The 17,844-nt window shown below is 35.3% G+C and overlaps 1 protein-coding gene across 1 annotated transcript; it reads right to left on the reverse strand.

Annotated features, from left to right (window-relative positions):
* Nucleotides 1-11,737: 11,737 nt before the first annotated feature.
* Nucleotides 11,738-13,231, reverse strand: LOC139816020 (uncharacterized). Its single transcript, XM_071783311.1, has 3 exons — nt 12,948-13,231; nt 12,628-12,862; nt 11,738-12,568 (listed from the first exon to the last, which is right to left on the reverse strand). Exons 1-3 carry the CDS (start codon nt 13,229-13,231, stop codon nt 11,852-11,854), a joined length of 1,236 nt encoding a protein of 411 aa, XP_071639412.1. The 3' UTR covers nt 11,738-11,851.
* Between the last annotated feature and the right edge of the window lie 4,613 nt (nt 13,232-17,844).

Below are 17,844 nucleotides of genomic sequence, written 5' to 3' on the forward strand. Positions count from 1 at the left end.
TTTATTATTAATAAGCTATTTTAATTATATAAAAGAATAAAATATTAAAAATTATAAAATATATTATAATAATATATTATTTATTGAATATGCCAATATCTATGCCAGGGACCTTTTCCTTTTTACTTTAATATTTCAGAATGTTTGTTTCATGTCCCCTCATGTCTCTTTATTGCTTACGTTTCTTTTACATACATTAGCATTGCCAATTTTCTCTTTTGTAGCAATGCTCTCGCTGTTATTAGGATTGGTTTTTTACTGGCACCTAAGTCGTTATGAACCTCCCATCGCCTGGTTATTCGACGGATGTACGCCACGTAATGTCCAACATATTTTGGATCTGAATTCCCAACATATTCTATGGCAGAAACTAATCTACAATTTAATTCGCCAACTATTAACTTTGAGGGAATTTGTGAAATAGTAAATACTCCAGGCCAGTTTTTGTAACCCATGTTTGCAGCAAGTTTTAACCATTGCAAGCATTCGATGTCGATGAAGAGATGATTTCCAGTAGAAACTTTTGAAAGTACATTGTTCGACTTACATCGAATGCAATTCTTATAGAATTCATCACATATTTTATCATTAATAGAACTTTCAAGAGCCTGCATACCTTTTTCATAGAAAGGCTTTGTATTTATGTCAATAACCGGGCGATTATCGATAATATCGCCACAATCACAACATTGCTGCGTGATTTGATACGAAGGTTCATTGGTTAATAAGTTTGAAGAAACCAAGTTGCTAATGTTGGAATAGCAATTAATTTCATTATTTTTCACCTCGAATATATTGCTCAGTAGCGTCGATCGTTTCTTATATGTTTGGGCAACTGCTCCATAAGTTGAAAATGTTTTTATGAAATCATAAAACTCATTCTTCGAAACCGTAATATAATTATGATAACTGGCCCAATCTCGGTAACCTGCTAACACGGACTGCGCAAGTGTATCAAACGGGCACGTGTTGTAAAATGTCACATCTTTTCCTGCTACGCGAACTCGCCCCAATAATTGTCCGTTTTTTAATAACGGTAAATTAGCGTTTCTACTAGGCTTCTGAAGAATGTTTTCAATGTCCGGACACGGAGTTAAATATTTGCCCCGTTTTGAGTGTTTTACATTTAATTTTTCTTTGAGAAGATTAGCATCAGGCTCATCGAGGACGCTATCAACCATTGGACATAGAATTTCATACTTTGTTCGTTTTGCCTGATTTTCGATGTTACATGATTCGGTTTTTGGCAAATTTTTTCCACCCCAGTTTTCTTCTTCGTATAAAAATGAATAACCTTCAAAATGCTTTACATTCATCTCAGCTTTCTCAATAGATGTCTCATTAAATGTCGAAAACTCCGAGGTTTCAGTTTCACGGAATTTTGAAACTGCATCAAGTTCTATGGATTCTTCATGTAAAACACTGAGTTTTTCAATTTCGCCGCAGTTTGAAATTTCTTCCATTTCTAATTTAGTGTCGATTTTTGAGATCATGTCAAGTTTTGATACCGCATTTTCTGATTTTGAGATTTCTGAGGTAGACATATCCAATTTCGAAATTTTATTTGATGTAATAATTATTTGAGATTTATCAGTGGAATCGCAAGCAGCGTTCAAAAGTTTTTCGGTGCCGGAAATTGATCGTATGTGTTTTATTATAAACTTGTCAACACGAAGGTTCCGATCACCTTTTAAAATCAGATTTTTTAATTCACGAAAATATTCTTCGCTTCGCGAAGAAGTTGCAATAGTCCCATTTGGTGCTAATACGCATGTCCAAAGAGTAAAATGTTTACTTATTCTTAAAAGACTATTTGCGAAATTCGGACACCAATATGGATTTGGTCGGTCATTTATTTGTGCTCTCTGTTTACAATCATTTTCAAGTTCTTGTAAAAAAATACTCAATTTTCCGGTTACTTCGAACTCGAAAGTTTCAAGATCCACTGCAAAATTATCTTCGGAATTATCATTTTCATAATTTATTTCTTTTTCTATTACAGCATCGATTTCTTTTTCGTTTACTGATTTAATGTTCTGGATCAGTCGTTTTTGGGCACTAAAGCAGTTGTCATTTAAATTTACGTCCTCAGTCTCAGAAAAAGCTACTATCAGAGTGTCGCGTAACAAGCTTTCGAAGCTTTTAAATGTTGTGCATTTTGCGAGAAGTCCAATGCATCGAAGAAAAAATTCTTTTACACGTATATGAGTATTACGAAAGCATTTCCAACGAGTGACAAGCTTGATGAGATGAGCAATATCGATTCTTATGTAACAACGTGGTTTTGTAATGGAACAATTTCCTTCAGCAAGCGCAAAACATCTATCGACATATGTATTAAGATCAGTTGTTTCGAACGCCAAGCAAACAGCATTTAAAAGTGCCAAGGCATAATCGGTAACAATTTCTGTAGGACACGGTACGCCAGAACGTAACCATTCGCGTAACCAATAAGATAAAATATTCGCATCATGCTTTTCCGAAATCATCTGGACAACTGGCAAGATTTTCGTATTAAACGGAATCACACCTTGATAAAGAAACATCGTTGAACTTGATCCATCTGGTTTCGTAATGCTTCGAACAATCGAACCCGTCGCATCTATGCTTAGACTACCAATTTTTGACATGTCTTTGCAATATTTTTTATACAGAAAGATTTGTTCTGGACTCCAGTACATCGCGAAGAACTTATCGTATTCAATTTCTCGAATAGTCCCCACGAATTCGGGGCAATATTTTAATTCACGCATCGATTCAAGGACATCGACACCTTTACGAAGTCCTAATTCTCGATCGCTTTCCGTTTGCTTTGCCTTGCGTAGAACATCTTCGTTGTACAAATGCGCGGGAACTTTATCGCCGAATTCCATAAGCTCATTAGCTTTTTGTCTACGCCAAGCATACGTTGATTGGGCAGTGACTTCCTTAGCGACTCGTTTTCTGTTCTCTCCTCGCAGTTGGCGCTTCTTTTTATGCTCAATTTCTTTTGTGTTACTTGTTGACACTTGCAGTGTGAGTCCATTTTCGGTTGGTTTGTCTAAAGCGTACAAATTAATTTCAACATTACATTCAGTACAAGAACCTTTTATCATCACATATAATTCCCCGGGATTCTCGTTAATTTTCGGATTTTTAAAAGTATAACAACATGGCAACTTATGTTCTCGCCACAATTGCTCCTGAAGTATATCAGTCCAACCCCGTCGTAATACTTTATAATTTCTATCTTTGTACGATACATCACGCGCACGAATACTATTCCAATCATCGCCTGAAATAGTGATTGTCGCTCTAAGTGATGATAATAATTCACGAGACGCATTCATTGACCAGTTTGAGTGATTTGAGTCACAACTGCGATTTTTTTTCGAAGTTGATATTTCGAGATTTTGCCTAACGCCATGCCATTCTCTCAGCATATCTTGGATTTTGTGATCATTCCGAGAAATGTATAAATACATGTGCTTTATCGATATTTCGTTTCGCATTTTTAGGACTGCGTCATTCCAAACGCTTTGCGATAATGATTTTAGTTCTCCGCTATCGTCGAAAAACATCAAATCTTTTATTGAATCGAAAATAATTTCGACAGAAAATTTTGCTGCGCGTGGCATGTTTATCGGCTCTTTCTGCGAATCAGTTTAATCACTAAACTTGTATTCTCTAAATTGGTAAAATTTTCCGCTTATAGTCAGAGAACTAGAAAACTAAAGTTACTGAAGCTTTACAATCTATGCGAGCATATTAAGCACGAGTAAATAGAAGTCGCCCTGTACGGGAATAAGGGGTAATGTAGATAACACAATTTTAAATACAGTAAATAAGCTATTAAAAATAAAAGAGACAGATTAAAAGAGTATTACGGAAACAGAAAAATAAAAAAAAATTAAAAAGGTAATACGCGGAATTCGAGAAGATAGATGTATGATAAAAAGTGAATCGAAATTTGCAAATAACGTCTGTTTTACTTATCGTAAATATACGTTTAAATCAAGCCTCGTCAAAGTCAACTCGCGAGCCGAATGCGCTTCCACCTCTCCGCCGTCTCGCTAGATTACGGGCCTGTCCGAAGTCAGCTCGTAAGCCGAACGCGCTTCCACCTCCCCGCCGTCTCACTAGTTAAATCACTGAAATGTACTAGTTTGTATCTTAAAAGAATAAGATATAAAGATGCCAGGTTGCATATACAAGTAGCATGAAACCACAGAAAAGGGACACAAGCGCGAACGCGTGCGACGCAGGACGTTCTCGGCAGTGTAGTGACGACGGCAACAACGCGATGCTCTTCTGTTCGAGACGCGCCGGCAGCCAATGTTATGATATATAGCCGTGCTATCGTACTTTAGCTTGAGCGATTGAATCGTTTGTCACATACTATCTCCACGTGATATTATTTATTTTTAATATTTAATAACTTGATTATTATTACGAATTTCGCAAAACGGTATAAAACTTCTTGTTCACCTTATTCCATTCTACTTCCTTGCAAACAATGGCAAGGGTGTATTAAGCCTCTGTAGAATTTAATATCATTACTTTACTTTTCAATTATATTGTTGAAAGTTACCGAAAACCGTATTTTGTTGCTATTGAAATAATATAGTAATATATATATATATAGTTCGGGAGTACAAGTAAATATTAATGATAGAAAAACAAATCGTAAACATATTTCGATCACGCCTAAAAATAGCCAATATACTTCTGTCAATTTTGACCATATTGTACATATTTACTCCTTAAGGCACAAATGGTTCTTTATCAAATGACGTTAATGAAATTAAAATACCTCGAAGATAATTCTGACCATTTATTAATTACTTTGCATTTGTTTACCCTTTGAGGTACAAACGAAATGAAAAGCGGTACAAACGGGTACTAACGATTCTCTGTCGAACCCCGTTGACCGTTTCGCGATATCTTAAAAAATAGCGGATTTACCGTTTTAACGTTAGGTCTAATAATTTAAAATATTTGTACTTCCGAACCCTTTGAGGTACAAACGAAATGAAAAGCGGTACAAACGGGTACAAACGATTCTCTATCGAATGACATTAATGAAATTAAAATATCTTAAAGTTGGGTTCTGGCCATTTTTAACCACCTTATATCTCCGAACCCTTTGAGGTACAAACAAAATGAAAAGTGGTACAAACGGGTACAAACGATTCTCTATCGAATGACATTAATGAAATTAAGGTATCTTAAAGTTGGGTTCTGGTCATTTTTAACCACCTTATATCTCCGAACCCTTTGAGGTACAAACAAAATAAAAAGTGGTACAAACGGGTACAAACGAAGTACAAACAAATTATATCATTAATTTTTAATTTTCGTAAAGTCGGGCTCCAGGTTCACAAAGGTGAGAAAAGGAAATGTCCCACTACCCGGCCATCAGTTTTTGGTTATGTCCCGATACCCGGCCACTCGATGTCCCTATTACCAACCAGTCGCAAATGAAAGTAGAGACAACTTTTTTTATTTTATTCACTATTTCTTTATTAGTAAGACTATGTAATTTTTTGTAACTTCAGGTAACATAATAACTTTTCGTAAAATATCTTCGCCTTACCATTTTTTTGTTTTAGTTTTTTTTTTCAGTATTTTATAGGTAACACATGCAGGTAACATATAACAACAGTTTGTAAAATATCTTCGCTTTATCATTTTTGTTTTTGTTTTTTTAGTTCTTTTTGCAGTTTTTTTAATTCAGCCAGCTGTCTTTTTTTCTCTTCTCGTTCCAGCTTCTTTTGTTCTTGCGCTCGCTTTTCTCTTCTTGCACACGTTTTTTCTCTTCTTGCATTTCTTTCCTTCTCTTTATCCTATCTTCTTTTTCACGTAGAATGTTTCTTTTTTTCTCTTCTTTAGATTTTTTATATTCCACCCACTTATCGGAAGTAGCCACAGTGGGAGGCTTGGGACCGTTGAGGAGCCTCTTCCTTTTTTTGTTTGGAAAATCCGGGGGCCAAAATAGGGCATCTTTGAACGGATCTGGAGTACCTTCGCTCTGCTGTCGAGTCTCACGCATAATGCTCGATTAACCTAAATTCGCGATTCAAGAGGTTACGTTCAAGACTTTTCCAATGTAAACAATCTGCTGACTACATAATAGCAATAACGAACTCGTTCGACGAAGCCAAATTTGTAAAATGTTAGATATCATACTTACTGCAAATAATCGCCTCTGTTTAGCGTAATTTTAAACACACTTTAAGCACACTCAACAAGCACACTAAACAATGCCGCGCGTCAATGCTGATTGTTCGTGTTAATTTCCATCAAGGTTATGGCCGCTGAGTTCGTTGCGTCCGGCAATTGGGACATCACCCGATCGCCTGGTTGTACCAGTATCCAGCCACTTGGTTCGCTATTGGTACACCATACGGTAGTAGGTAAGCTAGGGGAATTCTAATCCACCCCGTGGGATCTGAGGGAGGGGTGAAGGGCGGGGGAGTACGACGGGCGCGTTCTCCAGCGTGTTTTGATTGTATCATTGATCGTACCCGTTTTGCGAGACACCGTCCGTTATCTTAGCGGCACTTTGATATGTATTAGGTATTAGAAGATCCTGACCGACCACTGGCTGGCTATCGACGGCATGCGAGTTCTCGATGCCGCTTGGCGCGTAATCCGAAGGTAGCACGGGCATGTTGTCGGGTACGGAATTCCCTCGGATACTCGCGACGTTAAAATTAGCAGGATGTTGAGCTCTCCCTTCTACGGGGCTCGAATGCACCTCTAACGATTCGCCTAAAGGATCGATGTTTTCCCGACTTGCTTCCAATGTTGAGTTGACCAAAATTGCTGGTTAATTCTTCTGCAGCTGTAGGAGCGAAAGTACGATCATCCTTCTCGCCGATAAGAACGGTTTTGGAAGGATCGCTCTTCGGTGCGTCGTCAGTCAGTACGTTCAGATGATGGTGGTCTCCAATCAGTGACTTGACGTCGCTAGATTTAGGATAACCACGTTTTGGTGCGCCGCGGGGGAGGGGGGTACCGCGTTCGCATTTGCGGTTGCGCCGCGGGTGACCGCGTTCGCGTTTTCGCCGCGCCGCGGGGAGGGGTCCACGTGCAACGGCCGCGTCGGCCCGCGTGACGTCACACGGCGCGCTCCCGCTCGCGTTATCTCCCCCTCGTTGATGTTCTCTCGCGCCCCCGTCCCCCGTTCGCGCGCGTCTTTCCGTTCGCGCGCGGTCTCTTTCGCCCCCAGCCCCCGTTCGCGTTATCTCTCTCTCGCTCCCGTCACCCATTATAGCTAGATCATTTTTTACATTATTTTAAGTGATTTCTTTTTATTGGAAATAAGAGGAAGTATATTTAATAATTTATATGAGACAGATGAGAGAAAACGTATAATGATCGCGCGACGAGTGCGGCACGCACATTCTTATCGAGAGTTCTGTAATTCTAAACCGCTGACGGTGGACAAGGGAACGGTAGACAGAAGGAAAGATAATTTTAGATACAGTGATATGCATTTTAATATACATTTATTTTTCGTGTAATACATCGTGTATAATATTATCTGCAGCATACGCCAACAGTTCACAATCAATAATTGAATTTTTGTCATAAAATTCACGCAAGATTCTAACTGCATTACATTTATCGGTGATACAATTTTGAAAACGTCCAGGTACACACATCAACATCATCGCGTATTTAGCATAGGATACTACGTGCATTGCTCGTACGACGAGTCGTTATCAATGTATCGCTTTCGTCGCGATAAGGATTGCGTCGCGTGGTTCGCCAAGGAGCTAAGACGTTTAACTCACGACGTAAAGACCATCTTGTCTACTAATGTACCCATGGCAGATTTCACGCGAGACGAGTGAGAAAAATTTAACAGCGCAACGCACTGTCACGTGTGCGAAAAACCGTTCGAGCCAGACGACGTACGAGTACGCGATAATTGTCATCTGACCGGTCGATATAGAGGTCCCGCGCATTTAAATTGTAACTTAAATTACAAAGATTCGCATTGCATTCCCATAGTTTTCCACAATTTATCGGGCTACGACGCGCATTTTATTACCACAGAAATAGCTACAGCGTACGAAGGACGTGAAGACTTAAGGTGCGTTTTCACTCATGTCGAGATGTAGGCGACATCATATATCGGAGTCGCCGACATCGTATATCGTAGCCGCCTACGTCGTGTAACGTGGTAGCCTACGTCGTGTAAGATGGTCGCCGACAACGTGTAACCATGGTCGCCGTCATCGCCGTTATCGTATATGTATTAACATAGCATATAAGAATTTTGTAAAGTGAAAGTTAATAAAGTAATAAGAGTATTAAAAAAGTATAAAAATATAAAATATAAAATATAAAAAAATATAGAATATATAAAAAATATAAAAAATATGGAAAGGACAAGCGTAAGTAAAAAAGTAAATCTGTAAAGCGTAATAAATATATATAAATATAAATATAGACAAAAATATAAATATAAATATAAATATAAATATAAATATAAATAAATATATAAATAATTTTTTAAAATTAAAAAAGAATAATAAAATGTCGGTAATTGTTTAGGAAGACGAAATTCAGCAGTATTCCTGCGGAGTGTGTGGTGCTAAAAATCTGATCCCTAATGAAGAAAATGAAATCGATCACGAATGCTTAAATGGTCTTTCAGTATCTGTTGATTCAAATTTTGTTATGCGTCCACGAATAGGTATATGTATAATAATAATAATATTTAAGGGGGTAGACAACCGGCCTTGACAAGCGAAAAAATAGATTTTTTTTAAGTTAAATATTTAAGAAATAAAGAATTCTGAGTTAAATATTTAAGAAATAAAGAATTCTGAGTATTTGAAACTTTGGCACATATAATTCTATATTCTTTTATAATTATTTAAAAAAAATTATTAATATTAATAATAACAGGAGAGTTATTGGTAATGGAAGAGAAGCAGTTCAGTAGCTGGTAATGGACATGAAATTTCGAAAAAACGGCTCCAACGATTTCTTTCAAAAATTTTTTATAAGTTGTTGAAAACAATATCTAATTGTAAGGATGTGTCGGAAACAGAATTTCGAAAAAAATTGTTAAAAGAAAATATTTTATTTGCAAAAAAGTGTAAAATTGCATTTTCTCTAATAAAATTGAAAATGCAATTTTATACTTTTTTGCAACTAAAAAATATTTTTAAAGAATTTTTTTCGAAATTCTGTTTCCGACATATCTTATTAGATATGGTTTCAACAACCTATATTAGGTGCGCAACTAAGTTTCCGGGTTTCACACATAAATGGCACCAATAACACATGTACTCGACTTACATGTTTGAAGTTGTCTGAAGTTATAGCTTGGACATCTGTTAACAATAACCAGTCGTTATACCAACACATATCGCAACGCAAAAATATTTTTTCTAACAACGGAGATGTCGAGTTTTGTGCCAAATAAACAGCATTTGCGTCCAGGACACCATCAAAACGCTGAAATAGGATCTGCTACCGCACCCGCCGTATGCGCCAGACCTGGCGCCTTCCGATTAGCACTTGTTCCGGTCGATGGCGCATGGCTTGGCTGGGCTACACTTGACCAATTTCGAAGAAGTGCAAAATTGGTTGGATAAATGGTTTCGGTCCAAAGACGCGTCGTTTTATCGTCGCGGTATTCATGTATTGCCAGAGAGATGGCGAAAATGTATAGCTAGCGAGGGACGATACTTTGAATAAACCATTTTTTGTATTTATTGATAAAAAAAACCCGGAAACTTAGTTGCGTACCTAGTAAAAGACTTTTAAAAGAAATCGTTGGAGCTGTTTTCGAGATTTCACGTCCACCACCAGGTACTGAACTGCTTCCCTTCATTACCGCAATAACTCCCGTTATTATTATTTTTTAATAAATTTTTTTTTAAATAATCGTAAAAGAATATAGCGAATTATGTGCCAAAATTTCAAATATTTAGTTTTTTTATTTCTTAAATATTTAATTTAAAAGAAAAAAGATAAATTCTTTGCTTGTCAAGATTGCCTACCCGCTTAAAGAATTTGGTATATTTTTTTAAAACTGTTTTTTTATAATTATCGAGCAAGTAACATTTACTTCGCCAGCAATTATAATTAATCAAAATAACAGTTAAGACTTGTTAATCGATCCAACTGACTATAATAATCGTCATGACAATACGACCATTGATTTGGTCAGATTAATCGCCAAGATGTTTCGACCATGGATTTTGGTCCGTCTAAATTGATGTAATTTTAATAAGCATTTTATTTAAATAATTAAATTTATTGCGAAAAATATTACCTCACCCTGGTTAAAAGTAATATTTTTTGCAGTAAATTAAATTGTTTAAATAAGATGCTTATAATATAAGCGTCAAAATTACATTAATTTAGAAGGACCACAAAATCCATGGGCAAAACCGTCTTAATTTATAATTGTTTTTTTTTTTTTTTTAAGTTGATCCAGAAACAAGCTACCTTGTTTCTGACAATGGAGAATGCGAAAAGATGGCAGAAGATATTAATGAGTGCATTAATAAAGTAAATGAGCATTGTGGCAATTCGACGAAACAAAAAAAATTTTCGGTTTTGGACAAATCTAGATGTAAAAAAAAACTTAAAACAGGAGAAGTAGACAATGTCATCTGGACGTCCGAAAGTATCGCACACCTAATTCAATTAGTAAAAAATAATGATATTATATGGAATTACTGCATTCCTATGAAAGAAAGATCAAAAAAAATAAGCATTGCATGGGGTTTTATCGTGGAAGACTTGAAAGGTAAGACCTAAAAATTTATTAGAAACTAAACAATTTTCTAAACTAAACTGAAATGTGCTCTCACAATATACAAACTCGCCTTAATTCTTTAATAATTTTAAATATTTTAGATACATTTCCCGATATCTCTTCTTTCTTTAATCCAATTGTGGTTCAATCCAAATGGAAAAGTTTGGTTGATTATTTTTGGAGAAAAGTAGCTTCACGTCCAAAAACAACTGGATCTGCTGCCGCTGCTCCCGAATCGTGGCCATATTTCGAGAATATGACATTTCTTCAAGAAATACAAACTAAACAAAAGTAGTAATTCAAATCTGTAAAAAATAATTTTTATCTTATAGATTATTATCTATTTCAGGACTATTGATAATTTCCCTGAGGAAGATGAAGAAAATAAAACTAATGAAAAAATTAGAAGAGGAAGAACCAACAAAAACAATAACGGCATCGAGAAAATAGCGTCAGCTTTAACCGAATTGGCAAAGGCACGGTCAATAATTCCACCTCCATTGCCCGCTCCTTTACCACAATACACTACGCAGTCAAAATTGACTTTGAAAGAAAAGAAAATTCGAGATTTTCTACAGTTAATGGAGTCTTTGATGCTGAGTATACCCGATGCTGATCTCGACAATGTGCTCTTCAGTATCCACGAAACTGTACATAAAGCAAAAAAATAACTGCACAGAAATATTTAAAAAAATTATGTATACTGCGCGGTCTGCGCGTCAATGATTCCTTTTCTGAGGTAAGGGGCGAACACAGAAATCTGGAGACGCTATTATGGTTATTTCTATTAGTCTATTACTAGAATTTCTGTATGTTCCCCCATTACCTCAGGAAAAGAATCATTGACACGCAGTGTACGCAGTTTATTATATTTCAATACATGTTCATTTATTTATTTTTACTTCCAACAACATGTTACAAATTATTACAAATTATTGTAATTGTAATTATTGTAATTGTTATTACAAATTTATAACAAATAAAAATTGTTTCTTTGAAAATAAAAAAATGTGTGTGGAAAAAATCTATTTTCTTTAATTTAGGTTTTTTAAGTGTTTTTTTTTCTAGTTAATTGCATGATTATCGATAAATTTGGTGAAATTGCCAAGGTACTGCTCCTTCATTGGCGAAAAACTCTGTGAACTTTCTTCGTACTTGTAAAGCTTCTCGACATAATACAGCTTGATTTGGTTGATTTAAATTTTGAAATAAATTATTTTCAGATGTATCATTTCGCCAAATACCTGGAATTACATCGCCATTTCTTGTTTCTCTATCTACCATTGACTTGCAAAAATATGTCGACTCTTCCTTTTTTATTAAATAATTATGGAGACATATCGTTGCTTTTACAATAGCTTCAATTGTTTCTACATTTGCGTCTATTGTTCTTCGAAGTATTCTCCATTTTGCAGTAAGAATCCCAAATGTATTTTCAATAATTCTTCGAGCTCTCGATAAACGGTAGTTGAAAATTCTTTGATCAAGTGACAATTTGTTATTTTCAGGATAAAGTGTCATTAAATATGTTGTCAAGGGAAATGCTTGATCTCCAACTGCAACAAAGTGAAGAACAGTATCGCTGTCCAATACAGATACCGGATTTGGCACTCCCATTCTGTCTTCTTCAAAATATTTTCTCATTTTCGATCGTGAGAAAATACCACCGTCGCTCTGGCGCCCAGTAGCTCCAATATCCAACATTGTAAATGCGTAACGATAATCACATATAGCCAACAACACTATACTATGAAATCCTTTGTAATTATAATATTCAGAACCAGCACCCGCGGGAGCCTACAAAAGAAAATAAAACAAGATATATATATATTTTTTTTAAGTCTCGAAACTTTTACCTGTATGGGAATGTGTTTTCCATCGATTGCACCAATACAATTAGGAAAATTCCACTGAGATTCAAATCCTCTTCCAATTTCTTTCCAATCTTCAGTTGTTGGCAATTCTAAAACAGATGCTCGTAATTTATTCCATAATGCTGTACATGTTTCGAAAATTATATTGGAAACAGTAGATTTTCCCATTCGAAATTGGTAAGACAATGAAACCATACTGTCTCCAGAAACAACATATCTGAAAAGAAAAGAAATACATCGCAAACTGACATGTAAATTAAATTATAATTAAAATTATTATATCTTACAATTATTTGCTGTACCTTAGTGTCAAAGCCAATCGCTCGCCAACAGATATAGGTCGACGTGCTATGGTTTCACGTGTTCTTTCAATGCTAGGCCCAACTAACTGAACCAATACTTCAAAATGTGTTGCTGACATTCTGAAGTAATTGGTAAACAATTGTCTATTCGTGAGCAGCAAAGGAAACAACGAAGCATAATTACCATGTACACGACGACTCTTTACTATTGGAGACTCCCAATATCGTTTCTTTTTATATGGTTTTTGTTTTTTTTCTTGCAAATGTTCAATTATTACAGGCATTACAAGCGTTATTGCTTTCTGTAATTTTCTTCTATGATTATTTACAGAATTTATATAATTGCCGTCGTGTTAAATAATTTTTATGTTTTGATTCATTTATTTAATCAATTAATGTTTCAGCGGCAGTTGTCGACGACGTGCGTCAATTATGGATAATTTAACACAAACATATTACGACTGGTACTGCAATTATTTTCTTCATCTTCCTCAGGGAAATTATCAATAGTCCTGAAATAGATAATAATCTATAAGATAAAAATTATTTTTTACAGATTTGAATTACTACTTTTGTTTAGTTTGTATTTCTTGAAGAAATGTCATATTCTCGAAATATGGCCACGATTCGGGAGCAGCGGCAGCAGATCCAGTTGTTTTTGGACGTGAAGCTACTTTTCTCCAAAAATAATCAACCAAACTTTTCCATTTGGATTGAACCACAATTGGATTAAAGAAAGAAGAGATATCGGGAAATGTATCTAAAATATTTAAAATTATTAAAGAATTAAGGCGAGTTTGTATATTGTGAGAGCACATTTCAGTTTAGTTTAGAAAATTGTTTAGTTTCTAATAAATTTTTAGGTCTTACCTTTCAAGTCTTCCACGATAAAACCCCATGCAATGCTTATTTTTTTTGATCTTTCTTTCATAGGAATGCAGTAATTCCATATAATATCATTATTTTTTACTAATTGAATTAGGTGTGCGATACTTTCGGACGTCCAGATGACATTGTCTACTTCTCCTGTTTTAAGTTTTTTTTTACATCTAGATTTGTCCAAAACCGAAAATTTTTTTTGTTTCGTCGAATTGCCACAATGCTCATTTACTTTATTAATGCACTCATTAATATCTTCTGCCATCTTTTCGCATTCTCCATTGTCAGAAACAAGGTAGCTTGTTTCTGGATCAACTTAAAAAAAAAAAAAAAAACATAATTATAAAATTAAGACGGTTTTGCCCATGGATTTTGTGGTCCTTCTAAATTAATGTAATTTTGACGCTTATATTATAAGCATCTTATTTAAACAATTTAATTTACTGCAAAAAATATTACTTTTAACCAGGGTGAGGTAATATTTTTCGCAATAAATTTAATTATTTAAATAAAATGCTTATTAAAATTACATCAATTTAGACGGACCAAAATCCATGGTCGAAACATCTTGGCGATTAATCTGACCAAAATCAATGGTCGTATTGTCATGACGATTATTATAGTCAGTTGGATCGATTAACAAGTCTTAACTGTTATTTTGATTAATTATAATTGCTGGCGAAGTAAATGTTACTTGCTCGATAATTATAAAAAAACAGTTTTAAAAAAATATACCAAATTCTTTAAGCGGTTAGGCAATCTTGACAAGCAAAGAATTTATCTTTTTTCTTTTAAATTAAATATTTAAGAAATAAAAAAACTAAATATTTGAAATTTTGGCACATAATTCGCTATATTCTTTTACGATTATTTAAAAAAAAATTTATTAAAAAATAATAATAACGGGAGTTATTGCGGTAATGAAGGGAAGCAGTTCAGTACCTGGTGGTGGACGTGAAATCTCGAAAACAGCTCCAACGATTTCTTTTAAAAGTCTTTTATAGGTTGTTGAAACCATATCTAATAAGATATGTCGGAAACAGAATTTCGAAAAAAATTCTTTAAAAATATTTTTTAGTTGCAAAAAAGTATAAAATTGCATTTTCAATTTTATTAGAGAAAATGCAATTTTACACTTTTTTGCAAATAAAATATTTTCTTTTAACAATTTTTTTCGAAATTCTGTTTCCGACACATCCTTACAATTAGATATTGTTTTCAACAACTTATAAAAAATTTTTGAAAGAAATCGGTGGAGCCGTTTTTTCGAAATTTCATGTCCATTACCAGCTACTGAACTGCTTCTCTTCCATTACCAATAACTCTCCTGTTATTATTAATATTAATAATTTTTTTTAAATAATTATAAAAGAATATAGAATTATATGTGCTAAAGTTTTAAATACTCAGAATTTTTTATTTCTTAAATATTTAACTCAGAATTCTTTATTTCTTAAATATTTAACTTAAAAAAAATCTATTTTTTCGCTTGTCAAGGCCGGTTGTCTACCCCCTTAAATATTATTATTATTATACATATAGTATACCTATTCGTGGACGCATAACAAAATTTGAATCAACAGATACTGAAAGACCATTTAAGCATTCGTGATCGATTTCATTTTCTTCATTAGGGATCAGATTTTTAGCACCACACACTCCGCAGGAATACTGCTGAATTTCGTCTTCCTAAACAATTACCGACATTTTATTATTCTTTTTTAATTTTAAAAAATTATTTATATATTTATATTTATATTTATATTTATATTTATATCTATATTTATATTTATATATATTTATTACGCTTTACAGATTTACTTTTTTACTTACGCTTGTCCTTTCCATATTTTTTATATTTTTTATATATTCTATATTTTTTTATATTTTATATTTTATATTTTTCAATACTTTTTTAATACTCTTATTACTTTATTAACTTTCACTTTACAAAATTCTTATATGGTATGTTAATACATATACGATAACGGCGATGACGGCGACCATGGTTACACGTTGTCGGCGACCATCTTACACGACGTAGACTACCACGTTACACGACGTAGGCGGCTACGATATACGATGTCGGCGACTCCGATATATGATGTCGCCTACATCTCGACATGAGTGAAAACGCACCTTTACTCCTAATCACAAAAGAAAAATACATTTTGTTTATAAAAAAACGTTAAAAGTACCGAAGATAAAGATAAGAAAACTTGTATCAAATTGCGATTTATCGACTTATACAAGTTTCTCACCGCTAGTCTCGACAAATTGACATCTTATCTCAGCAAGGATAAACTGCAAATATTACAACGCGAATTTTGTAAATTATCCGCAGAAAATTTTGATTTGCTGACACGAAAAGGCGTATTCCCGTACGAGTACATTGACTGTGTCGAAAAATTGGAGGACTTGTGTTTACCACCGCGCGACTCGTTTCACAGTTCATTGACAGATGACACCGTATCCGAGAGCGATTACGCTCACGCCGTCAACGTCTGGCAGCGGTTCTTCATTCGAACGCTCGTGACTACAGTAATTTATATCTCAAAACCGATGTCTTACTGTTGGCCGATATCTTTGAAAATTTTCGCGATAGCTGCGTCGCGAGTTATGGACTCGATCCCGCGTATTATTACACTCTACCGGGTTTTACGTGGGATGCTATGTTGAAGCATACACATATTAATTTCGAACTGCTCACCGACATTGACATGGTCATGTTTATGGAACGCGGTATACGCGGCGGTTTAAGTCAATATTCAAACAGATACGCGCTGGCCAACAACATGTACATGCAGTCGTACGATCCATATCGAAACCGTCGTCGTACCTGATGTATTTCGACGTAAACAACCTGTACGGCTGGGCAATGAGTCAACCATTGCCATATGCAGATTTTCAATGAGTCGACAACGTAACGGATTTTAATGTTATGGATGTCGCGTTGGATTCCTCGATAGGCTACATTCTCGAAGTCGACTTGGAATATCCGCAACATCTTCACGACGCGCACACTGACCTACCGTTCTGTCCGACGCGCGATAAACCACCCGGTAAGCGGCAGGACAAGCTCCTCGCAACATTATACGATAAGAAACGTTGTCATACATTATCGCAATCTGCAGCAGTGTACTTGTCACGGTACACGTCTCCGTATATCAAAGATTTACCGCATATTGAAATTCGCGCAATCTCTATGGCTTCGCGATTATATAGACCTCAATACAAAATTTAGAACATTGGCCAAGAATGATTTTGTGAAAAATTTATACAAATTGATGAACAACGCTGTGTTTGGCAAAACCATGGAGAATGTGCGCAATCATGTTGACGTGCGAGTCGTGACTCATTGGGAGGGTAGATATGGCGCGGAGGCAATGATAGCAAAACCAAATTTTCATAGTTGAAGCGTCTTTTCGGAGAATCTAGTAGCAATAGAAATGCGAAAACTCGAGGTGAAGTTTGACCAACCAATCTACGTGGGTACGTGCATCCTCGATATATCCAAGACATGTTTGTATGAATTTCATCACGAGTACATGTTACCGTTGTATTGCAACAAGTGTAAAATCACGTACAGCGATACGGACAGTCTCGTTTATCACATCGAGTGCGACAATGTGTATGATACCATGAAGCGCCACATTAATAGATTTGACACTAGCGATTATGCGATCGATAATGCGTACGGTATCAAACTCGCCAATAACAAAGTTCCGGGCTTGATGAAAGACAAAAACAACGGTGCGATAATGACTGAATTCGTCGGGCTTAGAGCAAAGATGTACGCCTTGCGAGTGGACGGTAAGAAAGATACGAAAAAGGCTAAAAGTGTTAAGAGTAACGTCGTGTGTAGCCAGGTGGATAATGTTCGACGATTACACGCGGTGTCTGCGCGATGAAATTGAAATGACGCGACAGCAGACCTGCATAAGGTCCAAACAACACGAGGTGTACACAGTGCCCGAAACGAAAATAGCTCTAAATCCGTACGACGATAAGCAATATA

The sequence above is a fragment of the Temnothorax longispinosus genome, chromosome 7, assembly GCF_030848805.1.
Source record: "Temnothorax longispinosus isolate EJ_2023e chromosome 7, Tlon_JGU_v1, whole genome shotgun sequence".
Lineage (NCBI taxonomy): Eukaryota > Metazoa > Arthropoda > Insecta > Hymenoptera > Formicidae > Temnothorax > Temnothorax longispinosus.